The sequence below is a fragment of the Mercenaria mercenaria genome, chromosome 11 (assembly GCF_021730395.1).
Source record: "Mercenaria mercenaria strain notata chromosome 11, MADL_Memer_1, whole genome shotgun sequence".
Classification (NCBI taxonomy): Eukaryota; Metazoa; Mollusca; class Bivalvia; order Venerida; family Veneridae; genus Mercenaria; species Mercenaria mercenaria.
Window position 1 is genome coordinate 11323581 of NC_069371.1, and position 14640 is coordinate 11338220.

The window sequence follows — 14640 nt, forward strand, 5'->3', positions numbered from 1 at the left end:
ATAACATTTTAGACTGGTAGTATAACCTTATGTCGTTCATTTGGTACATATGCGGATGGCTTCGTTGGATAATCTTGATTTTTATCCTTTTTTTATGTGGAGGACTAGTAAAAAAATATCATGCTATTCTTGACTATATTAGTTGTTTTCTCCCCTCTCAGATATTGATATCGGTTTAAGATTCTTTAACCTGCTATGATACAGAGAAAATACTTCACAAATATAATTATCTTTTACATATCCAGCTTGAGAGAGTCATGTAATACCTGTCATGCTGGGTGTGGAGAAATTTTGCATTGACAGAGAATGCAGTAAAAATAGCTAAAACAGCATGAACCTGTGAAAAATTTATGTGGCAGTTGATAGTTGCCTCTGTAACAAACTGTTTATAATCTGAACTTAAATATGAACCCATTAATTTAAAATGAATTTTATATTTATAAAACTGAGAAACTTGAGGTATTTTGATGATATATAAATAAAAATGTTCTGAAGGGAATGGTTGTAACTTGCATGTAAAGTTCTATGTTCCAGAATTCTGCAATCGTGTTTTTAAGTTTTATATCAGAGCATCTCATTTATATGTCTAGAACAGAATGCCTGTTACATACACCTATATTATTCCCATGTCAGTACAATCATTTGAAGTGCATCCTAATAAACGCATACAAAATTTACAAATGTATTTCTGGTTTTCTGTGAAGCAAGTGGACCATACACGCAACTAACCAGTAATGTGCGACTCTAGAGAGTAAAACAGAAATTATTGTAATTTTAGTGTCCATTATCTATATTTTATGTTCTTGCTGTATTAATACAGTATTATATATAGTATCATGCACATACAGAGATATGATATACAAAATAAATGACTAGAATGATGCAGAAAATATGTAGTTGTTTAAGGCCCATTATCCTCCGGACCTGCCAGCATACACAGTACATGTAGTATCATACTGAAAATGAGCCATATAGACCTGGCCATTGTTCCTTGATTGTAAAAAACGTAAAAACTAAAACTGAAATATATACTGAGCCATTGTTCTGTAGAATACAAAGAAACATTTTGATGTTAATCATTAATGATTAATCCCCATTAATGTTATCTGGTAATTACACTTGTATAGAGGAGAGTTGACCTATTGTCATGGTAATGAAATAGAACAGTGCGATTATTTGGTCAGAATTATCTTGTAACTCAAGTCTCTCCTAGATAAAGTTGCATTTCATATCAGGGTTCTCGCCAGGCTATTATCGCCTGTCGCGTGCGACATGCCTTCAGACTTTGAGTTGTATATTCGACATCCTTTATTTCCCCCGTCATCCCTTAATTGCCGAAGCGACATGTCATAAAATCATCCGAAATAAACACCCCGATTAATTCGATAGTGTATTCGAAAAGCTTCCACGTGCTACCCGATAGTTTAGGTAAAGCCAAGCGAGTTAAGATAACCGATAAACCAATGACAGCTTCCTATATGTGGAACGTGTGACGTAAATTTCATCGTAGCTCCGCCTTTAAATCCTTTGACAGGCGGCATCTTGTGATGTGTACATGAAAGTGACTGTTTTCGCAAGTTTTAAGATTATACATGTCATTAGATATAATGACAGATGATTCAACAATTATCGTCCGAATGTTTTTCGCAATCAAGGAAAGACAATGTAAGGAATTAAGTCAAAAATTGTGCAACACGGTTAAATGCTTTTGAACAATTATCGCCGTAATATTAATGTTTTTCACATGTATGAAATGTGTTTTCTCGGGCGGAATATCGAAAAGACAATGCAAGAATTAATGTTTTCTGTCGTCACTTTCAAAACACGAACGGACACTTTGGTAGAACCACCGACCTTCCGTAAGCCAGCTTGATGGCTTCCTCACATGAAGAACCTCACATGAAGAATTCAACGCCCCGAGTGAGGCTCGAACCCACATCGATGAGGGGCAAGTGATTTGAAGCCAGCTACCCACTATTAATGAACATACACAATTAATAACAATGGCTTTCTGTTGCATTAATTGCATTTCTGTTATATTAACTTGCATTGAACAGCATTTACTTGTATTAACTGCATTTTATAATCCCATTGATGTTATATGTAGGAAGGATATGCTTCAAACATACAGCCCAGACTGTTTGATGTAAGTGAAGAAACATTGTGTATATGTTACTGCTGTCAATAAAATGGAGCTGGTTTTACCTGTTAGTCATGTGATACAGTACAGTGGAGACCTGCAAAATTAAACAGCTTCTTGACCATAGGAGAAGTTCAATTTTGAAGGGTTTCTTGTTTAAAAGGGTTATGTTCAGAGGAGGGAACATATCCCCAGCAAGTACAATTGTTCACTTTAGAGAGATTTCGAGTTTCAATGGGTTCCTTTTTAGGGGGATTTCACTGTTCACAGATTGTGTAGTTTACACATATTAGGTGCGTTATATTATAAGGTTATTTAACATTGTTCCGTACAATACAGAGGTATATTTGGACTCGTACCCAGCTGAGAAAACCATATTGGACGAGCCTAGCTAAGCAAGTCCAAAATGGTTTTCCCAGCTGGGTACGAGTCCAAATATATCTCGTATTGTACAGAACAATGTTAAATAACCTTTTTATTCTATATCTACTTCATTTTAGTTTAAATTAAATATTATTCACTGAATATTGTATTTCTGCTTTCCTGATTTCAAGAGGCATAATCAAACTCTGTTCATAGAGTGCCTACTTCACCTGATTTACATTCGGAACATTTTCACGCATTTCGGGCTTTATCATATGTTTAACGTGGGACTTTTTGAACCGTCCTAATACGGAAAATACAGGATTTTTGTACGCACGTGCATCCAATAAGGTAATATATTGTACGGTCATGTGTTGGAAATGAACGTTCACAGTTGGATAGATAAAATAGATATAGAGTTAACACTTCATATTGGATAACACACTTATAAAATTTAATTCTGTCTTTTATGTTTAGAACAGAAAACTCTCACGATTCCTTGTACTTCAAGAATAATTTATGGCAGTTTTTATTGATACAAATTAAAAACTCTATAAATGAAGTTAAGAAAGAAATTGGGTTATATTCTCCTTTTATTGGCAGCATTTTATACTTTTGTTGGTACATTTTTCATTTTTTCTTATCCTACATGTAGACAAGCTTGTGTGTGTGTATGTGTTTGTGTGCATGCTAGAATTTTACCTGTCCTTATCTGACAGCAGATCGGCTGTATTCAGTGCTCTAGATACTTTTATAATGGTAATGTTTTTTCTCAGGTGACTTTTTCTCCTTTTTTGTTTATTTTCTTTATATAGTGGAAAGAAATAAAGAAACCTATGAAATATCTTACACGATCATTTCCTAAAATGGGTTAGAGTTTTACTTTTATTTATAAGTCATGTGTTTGGAATCTTCCAAATGTACATTTAATTGATAAAATTTCAGTATCGTGAATTATTGTAACTTAAAAACTGTGTAATAATCAATCATTATTCAAGATGAACCAATTTTTGCACCAATTTCTACAAAATTATATCCCACTAAATAAAATTCCTATTATATTTATAGTTATAATTTGAAGATCATAAATTCTTCCCCTCAAAAAAGCAGATTTTGGCAGAACATTATGCTTTGATGCCAACTAAATATATGGATGTCAGTGTATTTGAAAATCAAAATTTTGGTTATTTGGGGCCTTATAATTATTCATTTTCTTCCATTGTTCATATGAACATGTAGCACGATTACATAAATTCATGTTTGTGTCTTTAATGCTATGGGTATATCTTATTTTCATTTTACTTTACTTTCCTCTGATTTATATTCAGTATACGATTTCTCAGACTTGGAAAGATTGTTAAATAATTCAGCAGGTGTGGTTTTCCAACTTCGGTGGTTTTATTTTTCTCTAGTAAATATACTGTTATTTTTATGTTCTGATCATTCACTTGTATTATAAAAACCATACAGTATTTTTATTGTGACCGGTCATTGTCCGGCGTCTGTCGGCATGCGTCGTCCGTCAACATTTGCCTTGTGAACACTCTAGAGGCCACATTTGTGTCCTAATCTTTATGAAACTTGGTCAGAATGTTAGTCTTGATGATCTCTAGGTCAGGTTCGAAACTGAGTCATGTTCAGTCAAAAACTAGGTCAGTAGGCCAGATCAAAGGAAAAGCTTGTGAACACTCTAGAGGCCACATTTGTGACCCAATCTTAATGAAACTTGGTCAGAATGTTTGTCTTGATGATCTTTAGGTCAAGTTTGAAACTGGGTCATGTTGGGTCAAAAACTAGGTCAATAGGCCAGATCAAAGGAAAAGCTTGTGAACACTCTAGAGGCCACATTTGTGACCCAATCTTTATGAAACCTGGTCAGAATGTTTGTCTTGATGATCTCTAGGTCAAGTTTGAAACTGGGACATGTGGGGTTAAAAACTAGGTCAGTAGGCCAGATCAAAGGAAAAGCTTGTAAACACTCTATAGAGGCCACATTTGTGACCAAATCTGTATGAAACTTGGTCAGAGTGATTGTCTTGATGATTTCTAGGTCAAGTTCGAAACTGGGACATGTGGGTCAAAAACTAGGCCAGTAGGCCAGATCAAAGGAAAAGCTTGTGAACTCTCTAGATGCCACATTTGTGACCCAATCTTTATGAAACTTTGTCAGAATGTTTGACTTGATGATCTCTAGGTTAAGTTTGAAACTGGCTCGTGTGGGGTAAAAAACTAGGTCAGTAGGCCAGATCAACTCTGGTGAGCGATATATAGGGCCATCATGGCCCTCTTGTTAAAGTGTTTTTATGCTCCCAGTAGAGATAATCTTGTATCAAGGAAGCAAACTAGCTCCTTATGATGAAGATAAATTTAACTGGTGAGGGCTTGAAAACTCTCTCTGTAATAGTTAAATAGGAGGTAGTTGAGATTGTTCTAGGAGTGGTGTTGGGGTAGACAGTTACTTCAAGGTAACACAAGAAGCATGAGACAATTGACCATGGTCCATTCTTTACAAACTGCCACAAATAAAGACTGATATGAAAATTTTGTTTGAACATAAATGCTACCAAAAAAAAATAATAGCTTATTAGAAACTGGCAAGTTTAGTCCTATTTTTTTTTTCATCGCAAGTAAACAGAAAATATAAAAAGTTTAAATGTACTTGATGATTAAAGAAGTTTCACTTTATGTAAAATATAAGCTTTAATTTATTAGTAATGGCTTGATATTTTAAGATTTGCGAAAGAAATCTTTCAGGTATGTTGAAGACTGAAGGATGTACTATGTGTCATATTTTACATTGTATATGTTAAACAGAAGGGAACAAAATGGAAAGAAGAGTTGGAAAGTAGAATCAAACTGCACATGACAGACAAATAATCACTGCGGAAAATGGTTCCGTATACGGGAGTGTACGCATTCCGTATACTCCTAATATACGGCCGTATACGGAAACATTTTTCCCGTATATGGAACATTCCATGTACGGGAATCCCGTATTCTTTAATTGGACATTCATGTTTTTCTCACATGGATTCTTTCGTTCATACTTAGCATAAATATGTTTCAACAGTTTATGTTAGTATTCAAAGTTAGGGATTGTCAAGGTCCAAAAGTATGTTTAAGGCGTAGGTTTTGATCATACTTTCAGGAAAGATACCTTTTATATGATATTCGTATATTAGACATATACGGGACCGTATACTCCCGTATATGCACATATTTTTCGCAGTGAATGTTGCTCAGAAATGTACTCAGTACTTAGTAAATGCCAACTAATGATGGAGCTGTAATCTCTAAATATGTGATAATAGTTTTTGGGTCTATTTAATTCATTCACAAAACACCCTGGAATTGCTGTAAAAGTGATATACCATAGAATATTAAAGATAGGATCATTGAAGGTTTATTTCACACTTGGAGAGGATTCAAACATAAAACAACTTTACAGTAAACTGTTTTACAAATGATTTTAATAATTTTCAAGTGTGTATATGCCGCCATTAGATACTTATTATTATTATATTCATTATACATATTAAGAATTCTTGAACTTTATCTAGCTCTGGTATCATCTTTATATGTTTAAATTTCATATGGTTGCTCTGTACATGTAATTATAAACTTACTTACTGTGCATAATAATTTGATGTACCGGTAACATTATTTTGATTGATTCTGTATACATTTTTAGGGCAAGATGTTGTATATTTTTAATATGTATTCATTGTTTTGTGTTTTACAATGTTTTTGTCAGTAGACCAGTAGTAATAATACCGTGAAACATGTAAATATTTAAATGAGGTGGTTAATGATTTTTATAAATTACCTTTATTTCACATCATCTTGGATACAGTTTCATTTTCTGCATGTCTGTAAAATGTTAATAGTACATGTACTTAGAATGTAAGACATTCTTGACATTGCAGGTAGAAAGTAGTGGCCCTGAATATACAATAGAAAATGGTCGCCGTAGACGAAGACAGGCAGAAACCTCTGATAACAAACCAATGGAGATAAGAGAGGGCGAACCCAAGGTTGGAGAAGCTCGGGAAAAGAAAAATGTTGCCACCCTTGTAAGTTGTATATTACAAGTTTTGATCTTCAAACAGCGACTCTGATGGGATGGTGTCCATTGTAATTTTTATCCGTTCTGAGCGATAAAGTCCAGAAAAAATGCCAGTTTTCATCAGATTTTGTGAAACTAATAGATATCAATTTATAACAAAGTCTATGTCATGTTAATCAATAAAAGTACACAACTTTTAGATAAATTTTTAAAGAAATATGAGTAAGTTTCCTTTCAATACTAAGGTGTTTTACAAAAAGTATGCACATTTTTTAGCTTGATTATTTGAAGAATAATTTAAGGAGGGTTCTTGCACTTGTCAAGGAGTCAGCATCTTCATTGTGTTCAGCCAGCAAACAATACATAAGTTTTAGCTAGATTAACCATTGGTATCTGCATTACACACAGTTTTTTTATGAAGTCCATTATCTCCTTCATTACTTAAGATATTCAGTTGAAACTTGCTGTACTTGCTCATAGTGATAATGCACATTAGTCTGACATGATGCATAACTCTTCCTGCAGTATTTCCAGAGTTATTATCCTTTTAGAGTTAAAATAGTTTGTTAAAAATGATATAAAGTGCACTTTTTGTACCCCCCGACAACAAAGTTGTAAGGGGGGTGTATACTGGTTTCAGGTTGTCTGTTTGTCTGTCCGTCCGTCTGTCCGTCCGTCAGTCTGTCCGTAGACGCAATCTTGTGCGCACCATCTCTCCTTATCTCCTTGACAGAATTTAATGAAACTTCACACAAGTGATCAGTACCAACAGTAGATGTGCATGGGGCATGTTAGGTTTTTTTAGAAAAAAAATTTGCAGAGTTATGGGACTTTGTTTTTTTGTTACTATACTATATACATAGACACAATCTTGTGCGCACCATCTCTCCTCATCCCCTTGACACAATTTAATGAAACTTCACATAAGTGATCAGTACCAACAGTAGTTGTGCATGGGGCATGTTAGGTTCTTTTAGAAAAAAAAATTTGCAGAGTTATGGGACTTTGTTTTTTTGTTACTATACTGTATACATAGACACAATCTTGTGCGCACCATCTCTCCTCATCCCCTTGACACAATTTAATGAAACTTCACACAAGTGATCAGTAACAACAGTAGTTGTGCATGGGGCATGTTAGGTTCTTTCAGAAAAAAAATTTGCAGAGTTATGGGACTTTGTTTTTTTGTTACTATACTGTATACATAGACACAATCTTGTGCGCACCATCTCTCCTCATCCCCTTGACACAATTTAATGAAACTTCACACAAGTGATCAGTAACAACAGTAGTTGTGCATGGGGCATGTTAGGTTCTTTCAGCGACAAAAATTGCAGAGTTATGGGACTTTGTTTCTTGTTAACATACTATGTACATACAGTCTGCATATGCAATCTTGTGCGTGCCTAATCTACCAAACCCTTGCACACAATTTAATGAAACTTCACACAAGTGATCAGTACCAACCCTAGTTGTGCATGGTGCATGTTACATTCTTTTAGATAAATATTCTGCATACTAAGTTAAACTGTAACACACGTCTTTCAGGTAATAACACATTGTTACAGTATCAAGTCCGATAACTGTGCAGGTCTCTTCATTCTGAATTATATTTTGGCAAAGTTATGCCCATTTTTGATTTGCAAAATGCAGGCTAATTTTGCATATAAATTATAATCACCAAAACTAATGCAGACACTTGGTTGAAAATTCACACATATTGGGTGCAATTGAACAAGATCTCAGTATCTATTCCCATAACTGTTAACAATAATTGTACAGTATTCCTATTCTTGGTTGGAAATCCATTATATATCTATTCTTCTTAGATAAAAAATCCATCTTGCTTACAAGCCTTCGAAAAGTTTATTATGCTGTCATGAGACAGCTCTGTTACAATTGTAATTGCCGTTTTCAGGAGTGTGGCAAGACGGCAAAGTGTTATGAGATACGCTGTAAGATTGGTATATTGGATGCAGGTCAGTCAGTGAGAATACAGATGCGGTCCAGACTCTGGGAGAGTACATTGCTGGAAGTAAGTCTTCTTTTAGTATAAAAAGCAGCAACACCAGCATATGTAAGGATTTTAGATAAAGGTCTCACTGACCATATTGCAATAAAACCATGATTACATGTGATGAAAATGCTAATATTACTTAGGTTGGTATCAGGAAATACCTACTTTTACTTCCATTTTACCCAGCAGCTTCCACACAACTTCAGAAGCATATAAGGTAGTAGTTTAAAATCATTTGCAGACGTTCCTCTATACAGTCAAGCATTATTTTATATCTGGCATAAAGTGGTCTTTACTAGGCTGAAAATATGGCACTATATACTGATATGGACTACAATCGAGTGGGAGGCATATCCAGCGAACTACTGCCTTTGTACCGTATGTAATGAAAGTGGAGATAAATGCAGTGTGACAAATTTCTGTTATTGTGTCTCAAATATGTCCTGGTGGAGAAATATTGATTTAGCGCTGTCTAGCTTTGGTCCATCCATCTGTTTGTCACAAAGTTTATCCATGCATCTCCTATGACACCACTGGACACATTTACACCAAGTATCACTAGAGTGATCATTGCTAAGCTTAGTTGTGCATATCTCTGGCATTTTCAGATTAGATGATCAGCGGAGTTACGGTTCTTGATTAATAAAATTTTATGATGTTTTGGTCAAACTTAACAGAAGTGATCAGTGCTAAGCCTAGTCTAGCATGTCTTGGGCATGTTTCAGCAGAGTTATGGGCCTTGATTCTTCCGATTTTATGATGTTTTAGCCACTTCTTATATAATAGGATGGATTTCCTCCAAACCTTACAGTAGTGATCAGTACCAAGTATTCTTATAGATATTGTTTAAATGTTCCAGTTCGTTGATTATCAGGGGAGTTATGGCCCTTTATTTGTCAAATTTTGTGATATTTTGGCAACTGTTACACCAGTGGGCAGATTTTCACCAAACCTTTGCCAAGCCTAGTTAAATATTTCATCAGCATGTTCTTATAATTTTTCATAGTATCAGTATTCCACTTACCCTCACTTCTAACTCAGACAAACACTTCCTCTACATATTACACCTCAGCTTGGAATTACTTCATATTTCATGTTATGATTAAATGACTTTTAATGGAGTCTTGACCCTTGATTTGTCAAATTCTTTGATAGCTGCTTCTTCTCCTATACCACCAGTTGGTATTCCACCTCTTCACAGGAGTAACCATTGCCAAGCCTAGTTGTCAGTATCATTGGAATTTTATGGGTCAGTGATTTTCCCTAGAGTTATGGCCCTTCAATGGTGAAATTTTACAATTTCTGCATGGTAGTTGGTAGGAGACATACGCTTTTCATGAAAAAACAACCTCTAGTTTAATGCATTAAATTATTTAAAACATGACCAAAGATATCTTGTATTATATAAGTTGTCATGAAAATTATATTTCTGATTTTCAGGATTTTACAGGAGTAGACGAAGTGCACATAAAGTCAACAGGAAAAATTCATATTCGTCCAGAACTTAATGTTGTACAGAGCAAAACAAACAATGATAAAGACCAGGTAAGTTACCGGGTACACTTTTTAGCTCACCTGTCACAAAGTGACAAGGTGAGCTGTTGTGACCGCTTGATGTCCGTGGTGCGTCGTCCGTCAACAATTTCTAAAAAAATCTTCTTCTTGAAAACCACTGGGCAGAATTACACCAAACTTCACAGGAATGATCCTTGGGTGGCCCCCTTTCAAAATTGTTCAAAGAATTGAATTCCATGCAGAATTCTGGTTGCCATGGCAACTGAAAGGAAAAACTTTAAAAATCTTCTTGTCCAAAACCACAGGGCCTAGGGCTTTGATATCTGGTGTGTAGCATCATCTAGTGGTCATCTACCATAATTGTTCAAATTATCCCCCTAGGGTCAAATATGGCCAGGCCCCGGGGGTCACATGGTTTATATAGACTTATATAGGGAAAACTTTGAAAATCTTCTTGTACAAAACCACATGGCCTAGGGCTTTGATATTTGGTATGTAGCATCATCTAGTGGTCCTCTACCAAGATTGTTCAAATTATCCCCCTAGGGTCAAATATGGCCCCGCCCCGGGGGTCCCAAGTTTTACATAGACTTATATAGGGAAAAAAGTTTAAAAATCTTCTTGTCTGAAACCACAACACTTAGACCTTTGATATTTGGTTTGAAGCATTGTCTTATGGTCCTCAACCAAAATTGTTCAAATTGTACCCCTTGGTTGAAAAGAGGCCCTGCCCTGCGGGTCCCAAGTTTTATATAGACTTGTATAGGAAAAAGCTTTAAAAAATCTTATTGTCTGAAACCATACGACCTAAGCTTTTGATATTTGGTATGATGCATTGTCTAGTAGTCCTTTACCAAAATTGTTCAAATTATGCCCCTGGGGTCACTTAGTTATTATGTGAGTTATATAGGAAAAATACTTAAAAAATCATCTGATCCTATTTCCAAGACTGTTTAATTAAAATTACGTGATGACCCCAAGTAATATGATGTCACTTGACTGTGACCTTGACCTACTGACCTACTTTCTTGTTTTTAGCTCACCTGTCACATAGTGACAAGGTGAGCTTTTGTGATCACGCAGCATCCGTCGTCTGTGCGTCCGTTCGTGCGTGCGTCCGTCCGTCCGTAAACTTTTGCTTGTGACCACTCTAGAGGTCACATTTTTCGTGGGATCTTTATGAAAATTGGTCAGAATGTTCATCTTGATGATAGCTAGGTCAAGTTCGAAACTGGGTCACGTGCCTTCAAAAACTAGGTCAGTAGGTCTAAAAATAGAAAAACCTTGTGACCTCTCTAGAGGCCATATATTTCACAAGATCTTCATGAAAATTGGTCAGAATGTTCACCTTGATGATATCTAGGTCAAGTTCGAAACTGGGTCACATGCCATCAAAAACTAGGTCAGTAGATCTAAAAATAGAAAAACCTTGTGACCTCTCTAGAGGCCATATGTTTCACAAGATCTTCATGAAAATTGGCCAGAAGATTCATCTTGATGATATCTAGGTCAAGTTCGAAACTGGGTCACGTGCGGTCAAAAACTAGGTCAGTAGGTCAAATAATAGAAAAACCTTGTGACCTCTCTAAAGGCCATATTTTTCATGGGATCTGTATGAAAGTTGGTCTGAATGTTCATCTTGATGATATCTAGGTCAAGTTCGAAACTGGGTCACGTGCGGTCAAAAACTAGGTCAGTAGGTCTAAAAATAGAAAAACCTTGTGACCTCTCTAGAGGCCATATATTTCATGAGATCTTCATGAAAGTTGGTCAGAATGTTCATCTTGATGATATCTAGGTCAAGTTCGAAAGTGGGTCACGTGCCGTCAAAAACTAGGTCAGTAGGTCAAATAATAGAAAAACCTTGTGACCTCTCTAGAGGCCATATTTTTCATGGGATCTGTATGAAAGTTGGTCTGAGTGTTCATCTTGATGATATCTAGGTCAAATTCGAAACTGGGTCATATGCAGTCAAAAACTAGGTCAGTAGGTCTAAAAATAGAAAAACCTTGTGACCTCTCTAGAGGCCATACTTATGAATGGATCTCCATACGAATCGGTCAGAATGTTCATCTTGATGATATCTAGGTCAGGTTTGAAACTGGGTCACGTGCCTTAAAAAACTAGGTCAGTAGGTCAAATAATAAAAAAACCTTGTGACCTCTCTAGAGGCCATACTTTTCAAGGGATCTGTATGAAAGTTGGTCTGAATGTTCATCTTGATGATATCTAGATCAAGTTTGAAACTGGGTCAACTGCGGTCAAAATCTAGGTCAGTAGGTCTAAAATTATTGAAATCTTTTGACCTCTCTAGAGGCCATATTTTTCAAGGGATCTGCATGAAAATTGATCTGAATGTTCACCTTGATGATATCTAGATCAGTTTCGAAACTGGGTCATGTGCGGTTAAAAACTAGGCCAGTAGGTATAAAAATAGAAAAACCTTGTGACCTCTCTAAAGGCCATATTTTTCATGAGATCTTCATGAAAATTAGTGAGAATGTTCACCTTGATGATATCTAGGTAAAGTTCAAAACAGGGTCACGTACCTTTGAAAACTAGGTCAATAGGTCAAATAATAGAAAAACCTTGTGACCTCTCTAGAGACCATATTTTTCAATGGATCTTCATGAAAATTGGTCAGAATTTTTATCTTGGTAATATCTAGGCCAAGTTCAAAACTGGGTCACATGAGCTCAACAACTAGGTCACTATGTCAAATAATAGAAAAAACGACGTCATACTCAAAACTGGGTCATGTGGGAAGAGGTGAGCGATTCAGGACCATCATGGTCCTCTTGTTTAAGATACAGCCTTGAAATTTTGATGACTTACACAGTTTTGCACACAAATCGTAAAACTGAATTTCATTGACCTACTGACTTTCTTAATATTTTATCATCAGTTTGACATTTGAAACATGTAGCTCATATTACTCAGGTGAGCGATCCATGGTCATCATGACCCGCTTGTTTCATTGCCTGTTTTGTTTAATAACTCGTCCTGAATTGCCTTGAATGAGTTTATGACATGGACTATTTTCATTGAATTAAAGCAATAAGAGAATTTTTGATCTATGAAAGATAACCACCTTGGGTTTTTCTTCATGATTAAAAACCAAAAAGAAACAACATTTACTGGCAAAGTGGGTGCCTTTGTAGCCAAGTGGTTAAGGGCACATAATTTGAACCATTTACCCTCACCTCTATAGATTTGAGCTCAGGTTGTCATGTGAAGCACTCGGTCTAGTTGGTCTGTAGTTTTACCCCATGTGCTTGTAATAGTGCCCTAAGTGGAATCAAGGGCTATCCTTTGTTAAAAAGTGGCCTCATTAGGAATTTTTGTTGATGTTAATTAAAATGAAAAAAATCCAGTATATGGTCTGTATATGCTTTTAACAGTTTGGCAGGAGCTCAGAACCACTGCATAATTCACCCCTGTACACAAAGGGGCCAGTGTTACAAATTTAAGTATTGTTTTTAGTTGCAGAACTCTAAAATATGTTTCTAAGAACATTTTTGTCAAGCTCTCTTGCGGTGAGCTCGACTTAGTTGCCACTTTTGGCGGTTCGGTGTATGTGCGTGCGTGTGTCCGTTCATTTTTTTCTGGACCATAACTTTGACATGCATGGACCAATCTTGTTTATATTTGGCATGAATGTTTACCTCAATGAGAATGTGTGTCGTGCACAAACCCCATGTTCCTATCTCAAGGGTCAAGGGCACAGTTGGAGGTCAAAAGTCAAATTGAAGTTTGTCTGCAGCATTTCTTCTTCATGCATGGTGGGATTTTGATGTAATTTGGCATGAATGTTCACCATTATGAGATGGAGTGACATGCGCAAGAACCAGGTCCCTAGGTCTGAGGTCAAGGTCACACTTCACAGCTCTGGCAGGCTCAACATTCTGCCTGTGGACATACTTGTTTAAATTAATATATGGCTAAGAATAAGGAGGGCAATGGTACCTGCCCAGGCATCAGTGCTGCCCTTTCAGCGCCAAACTTCATAAAAGGTTTGGTGTTAGTAAGGGGCAGACATCTGATAGCTTAGGGTCAGGTGTCCTTAAGGTCAAATGTTACAGTAGTGCTGGTTAAAGTTAGATGGCAAGCTTCTCAGGTCCCTTATATCTCCTTTAATCATCCAGTTTTACTTAAGGATCAATTTATAAAGGGCAGACATATTTTGATTGAGGGCCAGTTATGTCAAAGGTCAAGGGCACTGGGTAAGATTTGTTACAAGTTTTATGATAGATTTCTTAGTTTCACTAATAAGTACCAATAAAACTCTTACCATTACTTCCAACTCAGACAAACACTTCCAATACATGCATCATCATTACAACCTAAACACCTCCTGCTCTCACCTGCACTCTACACACACACACGACAATAAAAAAATATTCCTCACATAAATATATCTCATATTGTCTGTGTTATAATTGCATACATGTACTTTTGTCAGGAAGCATGGCCATATGAATTATATTTTCCATTGTTAATCTGAAAGCATTACTACATTTGTTATGATTTCAGTTGATC

At 36.0% G+C, this 14640-nt stretch overlaps 1 protein-coding gene across 2 annotated transcripts in view; it reads left to right on the plus strand.

Moving 5' to 3' along the window:
* Positions 1–2094: 2094 nt before the first annotated feature.
* Positions 2095–14640, plus strand: part of LOC123531635 (integrin alpha ina-1-like) — a 28555-nt gene continuing 16009 nt past the window's right edge. The window contains exons 1-4 of one of the 2 annotated variants that reach the window (XM_053518567.1): positions 2095–2146; positions 6430–6576; positions 8488–8604; positions 10027–10131. In XM_053518567.1, coding sequence (XP_053374542.1) covers positions 6511–6576; positions 8488–8604; positions 10027–10131 — 288 coding nt within the window. In that variant the 5' untranslated portion in view covers positions 2095–2146; positions 6430–6510. Of the gene's footprint in view, positions 2147–4553; positions 6577–8487; positions 8605–10026; positions 10132–14640 lie in introns of those variants that run through there. The other variant, XM_053518566.1, reaches the window with a different exon arrangement.